Source organism: Pantherophis guttatus, chromosome 2, assembly GCF_059756535.1.
Source record: "Pantherophis guttatus breed Tessera chromosome 2, ASM5975653v1, whole genome shotgun sequence".
In the NCBI taxonomy this organism is placed as follows: domain Eukaryota; kingdom Metazoa; phylum Chordata; class Lepidosauria; order Squamata; family Colubridae; genus Pantherophis; species Pantherophis guttatus.
The window spans coordinates 36,884,328-36,901,336 of record NC_142064.1 but is presented as its reverse complement, the minus strand read 5'-3'; the positions used below and the strand labels follow the sequence as shown (position 1 = coordinate 36,901,336).

Sequence of the window (17,009 nt, the reverse complement as noted above, 5' to 3'; positions counted from 1 at the left end):
TTTCTGGATCAAGATGTTGAAGATGAAGAATCCACAGGGGGAAAAGGAAAAAAAAAATAAAAAAGTTCGGATGGGGCCCGGGGAGTCCAAGCAGGCCCCATCCTCATTCCTGGCGGTGCTTTTTCTGGGGCATCGCTGCCTCACCTCATCCTTCCTCCTTCCGGAGGCAGCGATGGGAATGATTTGCTGCAAATGACATCAGCTGCCTGTGGCGGCTGTTGGCAAAGCGGCGGCGGCGGCGGCGGCAGCGCGTGGCTGTGCCGGGTCTCCCTCCCCCCCCCGCACCCCGCCTGTTTCTCCTCAGCCGCCGCCGCCGCCGCCTCCCTCCGCCTTCTCGCCAGGTCCCAGCCCCGCACTGTCTCGGTATAAAAACCCGCCGCCTCCCCGCCCTCCCTCACTCTCCCAGCTGCCTGGAGCGCGGCGGTGCCTCTCGGCGCGCTTCTTTTTTTCCCCTCCCTCCCTCTCTCTCTCTCTCTCTCTCCCCCTGCAGAGGGAGGCGCCTTTGGAATTAAACCCTTTCGTCGCCTCCCCTCTTTTCTCCGCCGTCGCCTTGCGAGGAGAGGAGCCTAGAGAAGGCGCTGCGAAGGAGGGAGGAAGAGGAGGAGGAGGAGGCGGCGGCGGCGGCGACGGGCTTGCCAGGATGGCGACGGTAGTGCTGGAACCCGAGTCGGAGCCGTCTTGTAGCCTTCCCAGCGCGGTCCCCCCTTCGCCGAGCCTGTCGCACCGTTTTCTCGACAGCAAATTTTATCTGCTGGTCGTGGTGGGCGAGCTGGTCACGGAGGAGCATCTGAGAAGAGCCATAAGCAATATAGAGCGAGGTAAGGCGGAGGTTTCCTGCCCTAATCCCGCCCGCCCAGTTTCTCCTCTCTTCCTTCTCTCCGGCAGGATTTTCGGGAAGAGGGATCTCGTTTTTTTTCCTTCCTTCCTTCCTTCCTTCCTTCCCGCCCCCGAGCTCTCTGGCTTGGCCGAGGGGAAAGGGAAGAGATCAGGGACGCCCTACAGGTTGCACAAAAGTCCTTGCTGCCACCGTCTCTTGTGGTGGAGAGAGAGAGAGAGGGGGGGGGAATGGAGGAGGAGAGAGTTCGATGCAGTTACCCGAGCTGTGATTCTGCCTACGACCTTGGTACCCGCCGCCCCCTCCGTCCCCATCGGAACTTCTGCTCCTTGCCTGTTTATGGTGCAATTCTCGGGGACTAGTTGGGCTGATCTCCTAGTTCAGCCCAGCGGAGATCCCAAAAAAGGAAAATCTGATGCAACCACTCCCTTCTCTCTCCCCCACCTTCCTCCCTTTTCTCTTCTGTGGATGCTTGTGTTAGGAGGGGGTGAGGATTCTCTCTCTAGAACTGCAGTGCTACTGTGGCCAGCCGTGTCAATATTTAACCCCCCCACCCCGGTCCCATTTTTCAGAGAGATTCACATTTCTAGGCGTGCCTTGTGCACAGAAGAAAGAAAGAAGCTGCAGGGAGGCACTGAAGGGTGTGGAGGCAGCAGTTCTTGCCTGATGAGAGGGGAAGAAATGGCACCCTTGTAATTGATGGCTTTGGGGTTTTTTGTTTTTTTTTACCCGTAGCTGACTTCAAACAACAACAAGGTTAAGAGTTGATCCCCCTCCTCATTCTTAGGAAAACCTTGTTCTCTGGGGATATTCATCCATATTTCCAGAGATGTAGGACAGGAAGCAGAAGGAAATGAGATCTGGGAGGGGTAATATGTCCAGGGAAATGCTGTATGATTTTTACTCCATCGAGTACATTTCCTGGAGATGGATAAGGATGCCTCTGCTTCTGAATCAGCAAATACGTTGGGTGTTGGGGGTATTTTGCCTTTCCACAGAAAGATCTGCAGTTGACTTTGGCATTTTTGCTGCACCAAGAGGCACAAGGAAGGTGCAGTTGATCTTGAGTTTTACTTTTCTCTTCTGTGAGTCATTCCTCCCCTCCTATTGTCATCATTTATACACATCCCACCCACCCCCCTCTAGCTCAGAGCAGAGGTCGTTCCAGTCTTTGCTTGCCAGCAACAGTGTCTCCTTTTTCTTTTTTCTTTTTTTTTCTCCTCCCACCTCTCTATGCTGCTGCTAGAGAGTCTGCCCAGAGATACCGGCGGCGTGGTGGGCGTGGTGCAGTCCGCAGTGCGGTCCCTATGGCAGCCCATAGCTGACAAAGGGCGTTTATACAGTCAAGGAGAAAAAGAGAATTATATTTAGGATCCATTTGCACCCTGTTTGCTTTTGCTCCCTGAAAATTGAGGAGAAGGGGCTTTAGAGAGCTCTGGAGCTGCAAAATATGCCACTTCTGAACAGAAATACAGCAGCTTCTTTTGTTTCTAACTTTCGGCCATAAGTGATATGGATTTTTTTCCTTCTCAAGCTTTCTGAGCATAGTGCAGATTTTGGAGAGATATTTTTTTCAAGACAAGTAACACAGAGAAATTATAATTATAGAAAAAGGAACACTTTATTTATTGTATCTTACTATTGCTTGGCTACAGATTATTACAGCTTCTTTCTAAAGTCGCAGTACTGAAAATTGAGGAAAGCAATTTTTCAGTACAAGTAGAATAAAATGATATGTATTTTGAGTATCAAAGCTGGTTATATTCATAAACTTTAGGCAAATTCTCTCTTTAATTATTCTTTTCTTAGAAAAAGAAAGCAAGGGATTTCAGCCATTGTCAGAAACCCTTGGCTACATGTAGGTGTGGTTCATAATTACTTTGGGATTTGTTCTTGATTTTGTATTCTAGTGAATTTGCACTATACATTGATTTCTGTAATTATACTGAAAGTTGCCGGAAATTATCTTTGGTCATGTTCTTTCTGGCTACACCTAAAAGTTTTAGATTAAGTCGGAATTTGCTGCATTTTGATTAATAATTTAATAATATTAAGGCATTTGATGACAGTTTTTGCTTCAACAAAAAGAAACAAAATTCCTATATTGATTTTTGTTTTGTTTTTTACTGCATAGTTCAGTTGTAGCATTCTTGATACTAGATTCTGAACACAAAATGATGGCACTTATAAACATTCAGGGGATTTACCCATGTCAGTGGTTTAAGCCTTGATTAGAAAAGTCTAGAGATTTCTTTGTTAAAATATACAGCAGCTTGATTAAATGTCTAGTTGAACAAGGCTTTTACAGCAAGGCCTTCATGGTTTCATGATTCTGCACTCTTAGTTTTGGCCCTTGGACACCACCCTGGAAGATGCTCAATTAATATGAATCACTGCAGAGAAATCTGAGAGCCCATCATCTATGGATGACGTAGTAAAATATTATCTTGAAGGAATTGAAAAATGTTTTTTAATATTACCAAATGATATTTAATGGTGACAGCTATTTAATAATTATAGAAAATCAACTTTATTATTTATTAAATTATTATTTATGTATCAAAAAACTTTATTATACAATATTTATTTCCATATATCCATTTTACTCTCCCCCCCTAGTTTAAAACCTATGGAAAATCTAACAATTGTGAGTCTGCCCAGATTGCTGATAACGACTTGAACTGACAAAAATGATTGACAGACCTGATTTTATTTTTTTTAGAAGGAAATAAAAATTCCTTTCAGTATATTTTTATTAGTCACTCATGTTAATATACAAGACCAATCTTTCTACTTTTTAGTGTAGAATTCTGTGTGATAATTGTGTCAGAAATGCTGACTCACAGAGCTCTATTGTATAGACTGATTTAACAGTGGATCTTTAATAGGCTTCCATATTTACTTTTAAACAAGGCTGGCTTTTTGAGAACTTATGATTTATATCTGGTTTTTTTTTAATTCTTGCAAAAGCCAGTATTCTAAAAATAACTGAATTTGATTACCAAATGTTCAGTAACATTTTCCTAACTTGGTGCCCTCAAACATGGTAGCAAAGGATTATAAGATTTGATACAAAGCAATCTTTCAGAAATGTCCAGCTAAATCTTTCATTTACCAGAATGAATGTACATATAACATACAAACTGAAAATATTTGAGTTCTGTCATATTTGTGTGAATACACGAATACATTACTGGATACATTATCCATATGTTTCTCATTCTGAAACATTTTTGTTAACTAGATCCCATAAAATATGAACACTTACAAACTCTTTGTATACCTGGAAATGATACAAAATGTATTAAGAAATAAAAATAAGATATAAAGCAGATAGCAAACCTGAATATCCTAAAATAATAACTGTAGTAAGTCAGAATAATTTTCTATATACCATATGGAAAAACTATTAATCAGATGTTCTCTGAATCGTTTTCAAACTGTCTGCACAATTTAGATCAGCCTGGCTTTATACTAGAGGATTTGAAGTCAAACAAGAAAAAAAGGTTTAAAGATATGATACATGCATCAGGTTTAAGAAATTCTGGGTCAGTTTTCCAGACAAACTCATGCGACCTAGAGATTCATGCTATAGGTGTGGGATTAACCTTTGGAATTTAGATAAGAACTATCATCTCCACTAAAAATTAGTTGTCCATTAGTGGATGGGAAGATCTTCCAACAAAAAATATTGCATGTCACAATAGACCAGGGGTCTTCAAACTTGGCAGCTTTAAGACTTGTGGACTTCAACTCCCAGAATTCTCCAGCCAGCATAGCTTAAAGCTGCCAAGTTTGAAGACCTCTGCAATAGACCATAAATTCTGACATTATATAGAGCTACGTCCTACATTCCTAATCAAGGCAGAAGTTGCTTTCTGTCAAGTCAGACCTTTTGTGAAAATTTGGCAGAGATTTACTAATGATGTCATAGTTGAAGTGGAAAAAACTGAAGAAGGAATCACTCTTCTTTGGACTTTTTTTTTTTTTTTTTTGGCCATTATTGAATTTCAAGAGTTCCATTAAAAGCAGGATAAAAGCAAAATCTGATTGATTTAACACAATAATATGGATTCCCTTTTGAAAATTTTCAAAAAGGCACACTTCCAAAATTGTGTACTCAGTAGATTAAAACAATTTAATTTGACTGACTTAAAACAAATTTTTTAAAGAGTATGCGAGCCTGATGTATTTTTAATAGTTCTGGAAGCAATTAGAATGAAATAATTTGGAGGAAGCATGAATATGATTTAATTATTTTTTTGAACATTTATTTATAAAATATTTTCATTTTTGTTGAAATACAAGAAAAACAAGATTAGCAATTTAGCAGATATACTACAGAAGCACTGAAGACAGTTGATGTTTAAATTCTAGCACATCCTTTTGGCTTTGCTAAATTGGGAATTTGAATGCTCTGTAATTCATACAGTAATCTCATTTTAAACAGTTCTAGCTCAACAGGTGTTACCTCCATCCAGTGTCATGAAACTGGTCTTTTGCTCATATGACAGGACTTTGTGTTCTCACCTCTGAATTCTTTCCAGCCTCCAAATTGCTTCTTCAGGGTGATGATCCCCAGTGATTGGAGCAGATATAACAAGGCAGACTAAACATTGTTCCACCAGTAGACAAGCTTATAATGTGATTTATTTATATCCATTCATTACATTGTTCACTTTATTTGGAAATAATCTTACAGGATCATTGTTGAAATAGAGTCTGACAATAAACCTGTCAATAGATCTGTTTGTCACAGTTTTTCCAAATGTCACTTAACCATGTGTGTGTGTATGTATATGTATATAAAATTAAGTTATGGGTGCTCCAACACTGGTGGCTTTTAAGAAGAGATTGGACAACCATTTGTCTAAATGGTATAAGGTGTCTGCCTTAAACAGAGGGTTAGGTTAGAAGACCTCCTAGGTCCCTTCCAACTCTTTTATCCTGTTAATACATTCTATTGTAATAAGAAACAATATTAAAAAAAAAACCTGTCTAAAAGGCAGAAGGAACATGCTGTATGAACGTTACTATTATTACCAATACCCAAATACTTTTGGAACTGTTCTATTCCACTGCAGCTGAAAGTAATTAATGTTTCAAACATTAAATTACTGAGAGGAAATTAAACTGTTTGAATTTAAAATTCTCTTTACCCAGAATTTCTAACAGGTTTGTCTAATTTTCTAGGCCCATTTGTTTAACTGTTTCTAATTGTATAACAGATAAATTTGTTTATATCTATCTCAACCCTAAAATATGGAGTATGCTTTGCTAAGGATGCTTGTCAGCCCTCCAAGGTAGACCAGACTAAGAACTAAAATCACATCAACTAATACTACTTTTATTGTAAGGTTATAGTATCAGAATCTTACAAGTCTGAATGCACTTCCTCTTCCCTTCTTCCCTTTATTTTCAGGAAAACTAGGGAGGGTTTTGTCTCAGACATTTACTTGGATTACAGATTGGGTTGGACCCAAATTTCTTTTATCTAACCATTGTTTTGGTTACAGGTCTTCCACCTGTATTTATAATTATAAGGTTATAATTTTGCCCATTACAGATCCTGAAAAGCAGTGGTTATTTTCTGACCACATTGAAACTCCTCTTGCAGGGGTCTCCTGAGGCTCCCAAAATCCTTACCTTTGGCCCTCAGAGCCTTTCCAAAGTTAACATCAAAATTGATCGTAAATGTAACATAAGGGGAAAAAATGGAGAGCAATCTTATACATTGTAATTTAAGTTATTTAGTCAATTTGAATCCAATGAGGTAAAACACAATTTTTGTCCTATCTTATCCACATTGGGAGGGTGGTCACCATCTCCCACCCCAGACCACTGGCCAAATATAGTCCCACCAGAAAAATATTGTACAGCCCTATCCTTTTGGTATTACTGCACTGTTGCTGCTTCCCTTTTAATTAGCTGACACCTGCTGTTCAGGTACAGTGTACAGAGCTATAAATGTTACATGCATACAGGTTTGTAGAAGAACTCACATTGTCTTATTGACCAAACCAATAAAACAGTTGGGGAAGGAGGAAATAGGTGACCTTCTTTAAAATTGATGCAATAATTAGGATTTGCTTCCAAACATTTGCATTTATTCTGTTTGTAAAAAAACAAACATTATTTTAAAAATTATCTAAGATGATTGCATGCATTTAATTCTTAGAATCTTTGTTTACATCATATAAACAAATAATAGTCTTTTAATTTATAATACCTTGCTGTAAATGTTTCAGTGTAACACATTGAATTAAGTTTACTGCTATTTATGTAAAAATGTAAACTCAAAATTTTCAAGACTTTAAAAGGAAGCATCAATATATTATCTTGGCTGGACTCCCATATTTAGTTTCTCTTATGTCAGTCCTTGCTAATAGTAAGCTAGGAACCCGTAGTATTGCTAGATGTATTAGTATATAGAAAATATGCTCAGTAATGTGTGCTAGATACAACTGTAGTTGACACAGGCTAAAGGGTGTGAGCAGAATAACTATCTTTGGGCTGAATGAAACAGGCTACAATGTTTATGTGAGTCATGTAAATGGCTATTTAATTGGTGAGATTATGGTAACTGGCAGATACGGGGAAAACCTGTGGCCTTTTCTACCTTATGTGCCTAAATAACATGGCTGGCCTTGGGTACTCTGTATCTTAACCACATGCAGAAAGCAAAATAGTATCTATATCCTATCACATTCTTAATTCAGCCTACCTCAAAAGGTAGTTGTTGTGGGGGAAACAATGGAGGAGAAAAATATATGTATATTGTTCTGAGTTCCTGGGGAGACAAAGTGGGTTGGTGGAATCCAAGAATTAATACATTCCCAAACTAGGCATTATAGTTCAGAAGTTGATGGTTTGCGAAAGGCTGCCATAAAATTAACATTCATTGTACAGATGTGATCGAGAAAAATGAGGTGATTCAAGACAAATGTGAGGTTAAATGAGAAGAAAGCATTATTCCCTGATGGTACAGTTTGTTCAGATCAGACAAAAGAGTTTTATAGAGCTGGCTTTTTCTATTGGTGAAAATAGATGGAATCCTTTAAGAAAGTGGTCCCAAAGCTTTCTTGCTCCTCAGACTAGCAGTGGCGGTGGCAATTGGTGTGGGGAAAAGAAGTTTTGCGCACACAACCTTATCCTGCGCATGCGCAAATGAAACTCTGCACACATGCCCGCTGTTTGCACGGCCCAGTTAGTTTGGGTACCCCTGGTTTAAGACAATGGTACTAGATGAAAAGGATTAGTATCATACAATATGTAGGCAATACTACATTGCCTATTTCCATCAAACAGAGATGAATACAGTTATTGGTAGAAAACCCTGAGTGATAGCAGTACTGATGTATGGAAGGCTAGCTGCCAGAACCCTGTGTGGTTCTTGTCTTTATGTGTTATGAAACAAAAAAGATGGACATTTCATTTGGAACTGTGCCTACTTAGCACAAAAAGGGCAAAGTTAACCAGGTAGGAGAATTTTGTAGAGAAGGTGGCAGGTAGCATTCTGATCAGTGGTGCTTTGCAACAGGCTATGTCTCCTGGGGTAGTTGTTTGGTAATTGGGCAGGATCACAACATGTTTTTGAAATTCCAAGTAAACACACCTGCACAAAAAGTGTTTGCATACACTGTATGTATAAACTGGGTATATAAATCTGAGCAGCACACTAATGAGGGCCTTTTCTGGGATACAGCCCTAGTCACTACTAGCAAAGTGTTTGTCCTAAACTCAAATAGATTGCCATATTTATCTTACCACCACCTCCCCTCCTCCAAAATTTAGATCAGCAAAGTCTTTCTTCACTCAGTTGTTCTTTCACTCATTTTTATTTCTGGAGAGATTTGTTTCATTTTTATTTCTTTGTGCTGCTCGTAGTTGTTGTAGTGATGGATATTCTGTGATTGTAATGACAGATTATTTTAATTTTGTTACTTTTTGTAATGTGGTTGAGTGGAGAAGGAATCCTGGTTTACAAATACATACATGCATTCATAAATATTTAAAGCATAATGATTTAGAGAAAGTGTTTTTACAAGTAGCATAAAACAATTAGTTCAATGTTTTTATAGCATGTTGCAAATTGGTTAGCTACATCATCCTTTTGTAAATGCCACATTACCATTCTATAAACTTGCTCCCTAATAAAACAAGTAAAAAAGGCTAGCCTTGATGGGAATAGAGTTCTAAATAAAGTCAGTAACTAAAGAACTAAAGATATATGAGAGACTTTGGGAGATAAAAGACTAAGCCTGGTAAGGGAAATAAGAAAACTGGTTTTAAAAACATGATGTGTTTAGAGTAGAGGATTGACAGGTGTATTTTAAAAAATAAAATCTAAATGTATTCATGTATCCATATGTAAAGAGAATCTGAGAGTGAGTAAAATGTTGGACTAGGATTGGGGGACTCACATTCAAACCCATATTTAAGCCATTAAATTGGTTTACTGTATTTACTTATTAAAAAGACTCATATAGTTGCCTAGCTTATGCACTATAATGCAAGGTTGCTTACAAACCACAACAAAAACAGTACAAAGCATAAAAACCATCACAAAAACCCTAGGTACTGCCACCAAAGTACACACACACACACACACACACACAGAGAGAGAGAGACACAAAGAAAGAAAGAAGAGTGTGTGTGTCTATGACAATTCACCATGGCCAACTATCTGAGGTGCAACTTGCTGCGGTCAATTTGCCGCAGGTCAAGAGCTACACTAACATGAAAGAAATAGTGGAACAGAATCATTGAAGAAAGGATGCAAAAGGAGGGACAGAATGAAATGTGAATGGCAAAGACTAAAATAATGGTTATTTATTTTAAATAGTGAAATAGAGTTGTCCCATGGTGAGTCCTGCAGTGAGTTGGCCATGGTGAGTAGGCCGTGATGAGTTGTCAATAGTGAGTTGGCCACAGTGAGTTGGCTGTGGCAAGTTGTCCCATTCTGAGGGAGACAGAGAAAGAGACAGAAACAGAGATGGAAAGAGAGAGAGAGGGAGAAAGAGAAAGAGAGAAAATCAACATAAAGTTTTATTGGGACTCCAGCCTTACTCCATCCCAGTGCTTGTGGGAAAAGCCACCTAGCTTTGGGCCATTCTATCAGCCTAACCTACCTTGACGGGAAATTGGAAGAAGGAGTGCTAAGATTTCCACCTTGAGCTCCTGGAGGTAAAAGGAAAAAAAAGCTAACAATAGTAATTAATATTTCTGTATTTATCCCTGACTACGTTTTTTTTTTTTTTAAACATCTAGGTATCCGATCATGGGACACAAACCTCATTGAATGCAACTTGGATCAAGAACTTAAACTTTTTGTGTCTCGCCATTCAGCTCGATTCTCTCCTGATGTGAGAGGTAAGGTTTATTTTTCTGTTATTGCCTGTATTTGGTGGAGATTAATTTAAAACACCTGTTGCACAATAGGTCTTGGTCTCCATTAAGACAATACAATTGTAATCCTATATTCACATTCCAGAGAGCAAGTCAACTGAGGTTTTCTTTTGGATTAATATATCTAAGGTCACAGTGTAAAATTGGTTGTCTCTCTTTTAAAGAAAGACTTATAGAGGACAGCAGACAAAGCCAATATGTAAACTTGATGTCACAGCCAGTGGCTATAATTCCAGACTTACTTACTGGAAAGTAAATGTTGATGAGATCAGTGAAAATCAATTCACAGAGAATTTATTTAGTTGGACTATAAGCATATAACTAATCATGTGGTATATTGTTCTGAGCAAAAAGGATTCTGTTCTTAGGATAACTCAATTATACACTATTGTTTTCCAATAAAATAATAATATGATGTGAGTTGCTGCCTTTTGACAATGTACTCCCAAAGGTGCTTTTTTCAAACCTGGATGACTCGAACCTGGATGACTGAGCATCTCCATAGACCTTTTGACAATGCAGTTCTCTGCATTAATAAAAGCTGAAGCAATGGGGCACAATTTCATTGCAGATTAATGTTTTCTTAGTTTTACTACAAATAAATATTTCTGTGGAATCAGAATAAGTTGTAATTCCTTTTAAATTACAAAAGCTGTTGAATCTTGGTTTTAAAAAATTGTAGGTATTGGTGAGAATAAAGATTATGATGATTATGCCACTTTCCTTTCCCCAGGCTTCATTTTAAGCAAAGTTTGTATGTCTGCTATATAGAGGGTTACATATGTACCCAGATTAGATGCTCAAATTCTATAAAATGCTTCCAACTCCTTGCACATATGCAACATGTCCAAAGTTTAATGTGCAGATTATCTGTTATAAAATCCTATCAAAACAAATAGGAATCACACTTTCTTTTAGGAAGGATTTTACTCAAATAAAGTTTTCTTAGCTTCATCACAGCAGAATGGGTCTTCCTATTTTAGATCTGGGTGGGCAAATTTTAAATAGCTGGAAGTCTTACTTAAAATTGGGATTGGTGAAGACAGCAGTGAAGGGGAGGTAATATAAAATGAGTGAAATTAGGATTATTATTTTTTTCATGAATTTAAGGAGAGACTTTGCTAATTTTATGGGAATTTATAGGTTTACAACTATAGTTTCCATGGTTTTATGCCTGGGTCTTCAGAAAATAAGGCAGAGGCTTTAGGTTTTCATCCCATTCATTGGTAAGAATGTTCCAGTTTTCATTGTAGTTAAAAATACATCTTGGGAACAACCTTCTCTCCTATTTGTTAAAGTTTGGGGGAAAGAGAGATTGAAGTTTGCACTGATTCAGTTCACTCTACCATCTTATTCTACTTCATGTATAGACTCAACTTTACATTCCTAGGTCTTTATTCAGGTATAGGATCAACCCAATTCAGTGGTGAGATAAGTTTCTTCTCTTGGCTGGTGATGCTGGCTCTTACAGTGCAACCTCTCTAGAGGATTAGATTAGGGAAAGCTTGCATAGTTCTTTGCCTCTCAAGAAAGAATATATGAAGTGCCATAGTTACTTTTAGGGTAAGATATTAGGAACATAGTCTTGATCCAAAATATTTGACTTCTGCTTAATGGGATTTGAGCTAAGCAGATGTAAATTGGATACATCTGTTGTAGATCCCACATTGGTTATATTAAACTTTTCCTGATCCTAAAGAAATCACAGAAATCTCCTGCGATACAACTTTCTTGGAATATATCTAAGATTTGCACAAGATACAGATTTTCAGTTATACTGAATATTAAATAATTCTTTACTAAATAACATTCTCACTTTAATTAAAATCTTAAAATCTACTGTTCAAATCATTGTATCAAGGTAAACTAATGCAAGTCTCTACTTCTGTTCAAATGCATAAAGTAAAATTAAGTGCACAATAGTAAGAAATATAGGCTGGTATTTAGACAGTACCTGGATGACCTGAAGTTAGTCTAGATTATTCCAAGATATTAAAACTACTTAATCCAGGGATGAAATCTACTTACCTTCCTTACTGGTTCAGAAGCCTCCAGTTCCCTCCCTGCCTATCTCTGCCCTTTTTGGCCATCCTGTACCCTGTCTTGTGGGCCATCAAGTAGTGCTAAATTTGCCTGGGACTTGGACTGTTTACTATGCTGCAATTCAGGCAAGCCATGGCACTGGGGCTGTAAGGAGACATGAGATGCAGCACAGCGCAAAACCACAGCTAACCCAGGCCAGCACAGCACAAAGAGACTTCTTGGAGCACTGGGGTTTGGGGGTTGCAAGAAACCCCTGGACCCAGCCCAGCCCATTTCAGCAGTGTGGGGAAGGGATCTTCTTGGCAGTCTACAACTCAGAATGCAAGGAGCCCCTGAGCTGCATTGCAGCATTAAACCCAGCCCCAATCTATCTCAATAGTGCAGCGCAAAGGGTTTTCTTGATGCACTGCAGCTCTGGGACTGCAGTAGTTTGCAAGATGCAGCACGGAGCCAATCGTAGTATGAAGCCCAACCCCAGCCTGACCTAGCAACATGATGCAAAGGGGCTTCTTGGGGCACTGCAACTCTGACAACTCTAGTAGTCGGTAATCAGTCCAACTTGGGATTTACAATATTTCATATATCTTCTTTTTGATATTTTCTGTGTTCACTATTAGCTTTATAGTAGGACAGTTATACTATAAAGTCTATGGCTGCCACAAATCAGAAGTCTGGTAGCACCTCTTCAAACTAACAAATTAAGTGTTAATACTTCTTACTAACTTTATAGGAGATTCATTACAGAAAAGTATACAAATGTCACAAAACAATATTTTGAAGTGAAAGTATTTTTCATGTTCCAACGTAGATTATGTAAGTATGTAAATACACACAAATACAGATAGGAGGGATGGAGAAGTCTTCAATCAAGTGACAGGTTTCACATCTAATCAGTACAGAAAAGCACAATACTCAATGGCACGGCAATTTTATAAGCTTTGGAAGTTGCTCAGTTTGGAAAAGAAATGCAATACTACAAATAATACTTTGGGGAGAACAGATTAAACTTTTGGAAGCCTTCTATTAATCACAGAATCTTACAAGAACTCTGGATGTCTGTCCTGTTAACGTGGCTGAAGTTTCAGCATTAGTTGTTATACTCGTTATTCTTAGCAAGAAAGAAAATGGAGACAAAGAGGCAGGAGGTTAGTTTAATTTGGCTGACTCATGCAAATGGATCAATGCTTAGTTTCCCCATGGAGAAGTTGCTATTAGCAACTGTGCCATAGCATCACTCCCTTGATGCACCGTAACAATGAGGCTCAGAATGTAGCTATCTTAAAAGCCTTCTGGATTGTGTTTACTTCTATAAGAACAATCCAAACACAGTTAATCCAACCAGTAAAATTGCTTTTAATGTCAACCGTTATTTTCTGAATTGGGAGGAGGGGAGAGGAGGTTCTTAGTTCTTAATTCTGATCCTTAACTTTAAATTATCAAATAGAAATATTTGCTTACTGGAAATATAAATATGCCTCATTTTCATTATGGAATGCTGTTCCTTCTCAGTTTGTTTTTCCCAGCTTGATTGCTTCCAAAATTCTATACTTCGGCTACCAAATATCCCACCAAGTGTGAAGCTACTTTTATGTTTAACTGATGTATAAAATTCTAATCAATAAATGATTCATGAATTGCACATATTTTTAATCTAATTATATTTGAAAGTTTAATTATTCATAGTAGTTAAAGAGCATTCTTTAATCAGGATCCGTATCCTTAGTTTTTGGTGCTTGTGATGCACCAGAAGAGGAAGATAAACATGAGGAGCAGGAAAGGGAAAGGCACACTCTGCTAAACTTCCTTTTGCAATGCTACATCCTTAGCATTATTGCATTGTCTGAAGTTGGTTAAATACTGAATTACAAGATGTTACTGAAGTATCTTATATGGTATGAACTGTCTTTATTGGCTATAGCTCAACATCTGGAGAGAAACTAGTTGGTACTTATATTAATTTTATTTTGGAAGGAATCCATTTGTACATTCTAGCACTGGAGACTTCTACAACTTCTCTTTAATATTTTATAACAGAAAAATAAAAAATAACTCCCGGGACAATAATAGAAATCATCTCCTCCCATTTCTTAATCTTTTTGGTTTTGTTTTGGATTTTTTGAGAGCCTGGCTTTCAAGTCTCTCTTGACTCAAGTAATTTGCCATTGTCTCCTTCCTAGGGCTGAGAGAAAGTGACTGGCTCAAGGTCAACCAGCTTTGTGACAAAGTCAGGTCTAGAATTCATGGTTTCTTGAGTTTCTAGCCTTATGCATTAATCCGTACCGCAAACTTTGCTTTGTTTTTTGCTAATTTTCTGATAGATACAAGGATAATGTATCTGATACTTTGAACAGGTTTACCACATTTCAAGTTTGTGGTTGCAGAATTTAGTGCTGTAAATGATAATTGTGTCCTAGTGAAAAACAAAGGTGAAAGGAGATTCTAGTTCATTTTCAAAAGGCCTTGTTCAGAATAATATAAGGATAGAGAGAGGAAGTTAAGCTTAGACATCTCTCTTGCTTGAAGCTGTAAGGGAATAATATATGTGCAATATACAAATACTTTAAAAAGAGAGTGAGAGAAAGCAGTGCAGTAAATACATTATTTTAAATTATCCCACATGGAAGAACTATGCCTAATTTTTTGCAATGTTCTCTATTGCTTTTGTTTGTAGAATTAAGGAAGCTTCTACTAGTTTTATTTTCCTGCTGAATTTAAAAGATGCAAAGTTTTGAAAGTAAACACATTTTATTTACATTTTTGAAGTCTTCCTGTTAAATGCATTTTAAAAATACTACCTGTCTGAAAGATATAGAAAGAGCTTGCAATAAAAGCTCTTTGAGTACATTTCCTTCAGACACATTTGCTCTAAAGTATAGGAAGGCAAGATTTAGCAATGTGTTAATTTAATATTACTCATAGTAATTTATCCATTTCTATTGAACTATTAAGGTTGTCATTATCAATTGCAAATTACAGACCCTAGATTAAATTTTAAAAGATTTAAATAATCCCTAATGAGGATCCTACAAATAAAAAAAAAATAAAAGTTCAGAATATTGTCTTCTCCACCTATTAGAAATATAGAAGATTGGCAAAAGATTTTTTTCCTTTGAGAATCAAAGCAGTCATCAATAATAACCCAACTCCAAAATTTAAGCTTTGGTATTCATATATTATGCATCATTATGAATTGTCTCTTTGGGGCTATATCACAGTATAGATTTTGGTTATTCTATTTGTATTCATAGAAAGACCTGCTGGGAAGGGTTACTTTGCCCGTAACAATTCCCCCTCCCATTAAACCTGTAATTACATCAAGAATTATAATTTGCCTTTGCCTTCTGTGGGATAATGTCATCGCATGTCAAGTTGGGGATTATAAAGCAGAAGAACACCCTGCTGATGCTGTCATTTTATGTTAAACAGGAGAATCCGATTTCCTTCATCTCATAATGATTCAGAGGGGTATACCGTTTACTGAAATTAATGGAAATATGTAGATTTCCCACCAATTATAAGCCATAGAAAAGAGACAAAACATTTCTAAAAAAATAATTAGAAGTACCAATCTGTTATACTCTACAGTTCAAAGCATAGGCAACTAATGCTTCTAAATCAGTCACCAAATTTAGCTCTCATCTGAATGAATAGAATCTGAATAAAGCCTGAAAAATCACACGCTAACCAAGGAAATAGTGTATCCCATTGTAAAAGCTGTTTATTTCCATATATGAGCTCAAATTTAAAATAGTAACAAACTGCTGCTTGTTCTTTCCAAGGACAAGCTTCTATTTTGCAAATGCATTGCTTCTTCCGTCTCAGGCAAAAGTCACAAGCTGTTTTCCAGTATTGCCAACATATTTTTCAAATAGGACTAAAAATTCTTTAATCTCAGGAGATCAAATAAAAGCATGTTATTTTCCTCTCTCCAGCACATGTGCACCATGGACCTTTCTGTTAATGAATTCATTGTGCTGAATTGTTCAAAAGCTGTACCGCCTTAAGATAATTAGTCTCAATTTGGCTATCTTTGACAGGAAGCAATCTGCAGGTGTTACTGCTCAGTGCTGGGTGGGACTTAGTGTATTGCTTATTATCCTACTTCGTTTGGTAGAATATATATATATATATATATATGGCTTGACTTCCTGAACCTTGAGTTCATTGCCTACATCTGACATATCTCACACAATTGTATCTTTCCTCATAAGTTTTATTTCTTAATTGACAGCTAAAATTAAGCAAAGTAAAGAATGGAAATGAACCACATTTCCTTTTCTACCTTGCATTTTAATTGGCAGTGGTAAATTCCTTTGTAAAGTAAAGTGAAGGGGGGAAAATCTTCACTTTGGTTTGTGTACTTATACATACATACTTAGCATTCTATTGCCTTTTGAAATAAGCAAGACTTTGTAAGTGCATGAAAAGGAGTAAAAATAGTAACCCAGAGAAATAGATAAAAGGAGGGAGTGGAGTTAAAGTAGCTAAAACTATTTTACCCAATCAACATTCAGTATACCTCTCCATACCTAAGCAAACCTATGGTACCATATTCTTTTCAAGGATCCCTTCAACCTCATCCAACTATAGTTTTCTCATAGTTCTCCTTCAACAATGAGCTTTCTACCCCTATTTTTGTTTTCCATTTCAATCTATATTCCTTCTTCTTGTATAATCAAACCACCTCAGTGTATTTCTTTTGTTCTGATCAATTACTTTGTAT

General features: G+C 37.5%; 1 protein-coding gene across 1 annotated transcript in view; it reads left to right on the top strand.

Annotated features, from left to right (window-relative positions):
- The first annotated feature begins 221 nt into the window (after positions 1-221).
- The window catches only part of MAP1B (microtubule associated protein 1B), a 61,322-nt gene continuing 44,534 nt past the window's right edge, over positions 222-17,009 (top strand). Inside the window, exons 1-2 of the mRNA XM_034441172.3 lie at positions 222-818; positions 10,106-10,207. Of these exons, the coding sequence (XP_034297063.2) occupies positions 641-818; positions 10,106-10,207 (280 nt within the window). The 5' untranslated portion in view covers positions 222-640. The remainder of the gene's footprint in view (positions 819-10,105; positions 10,208-17,009) is intronic.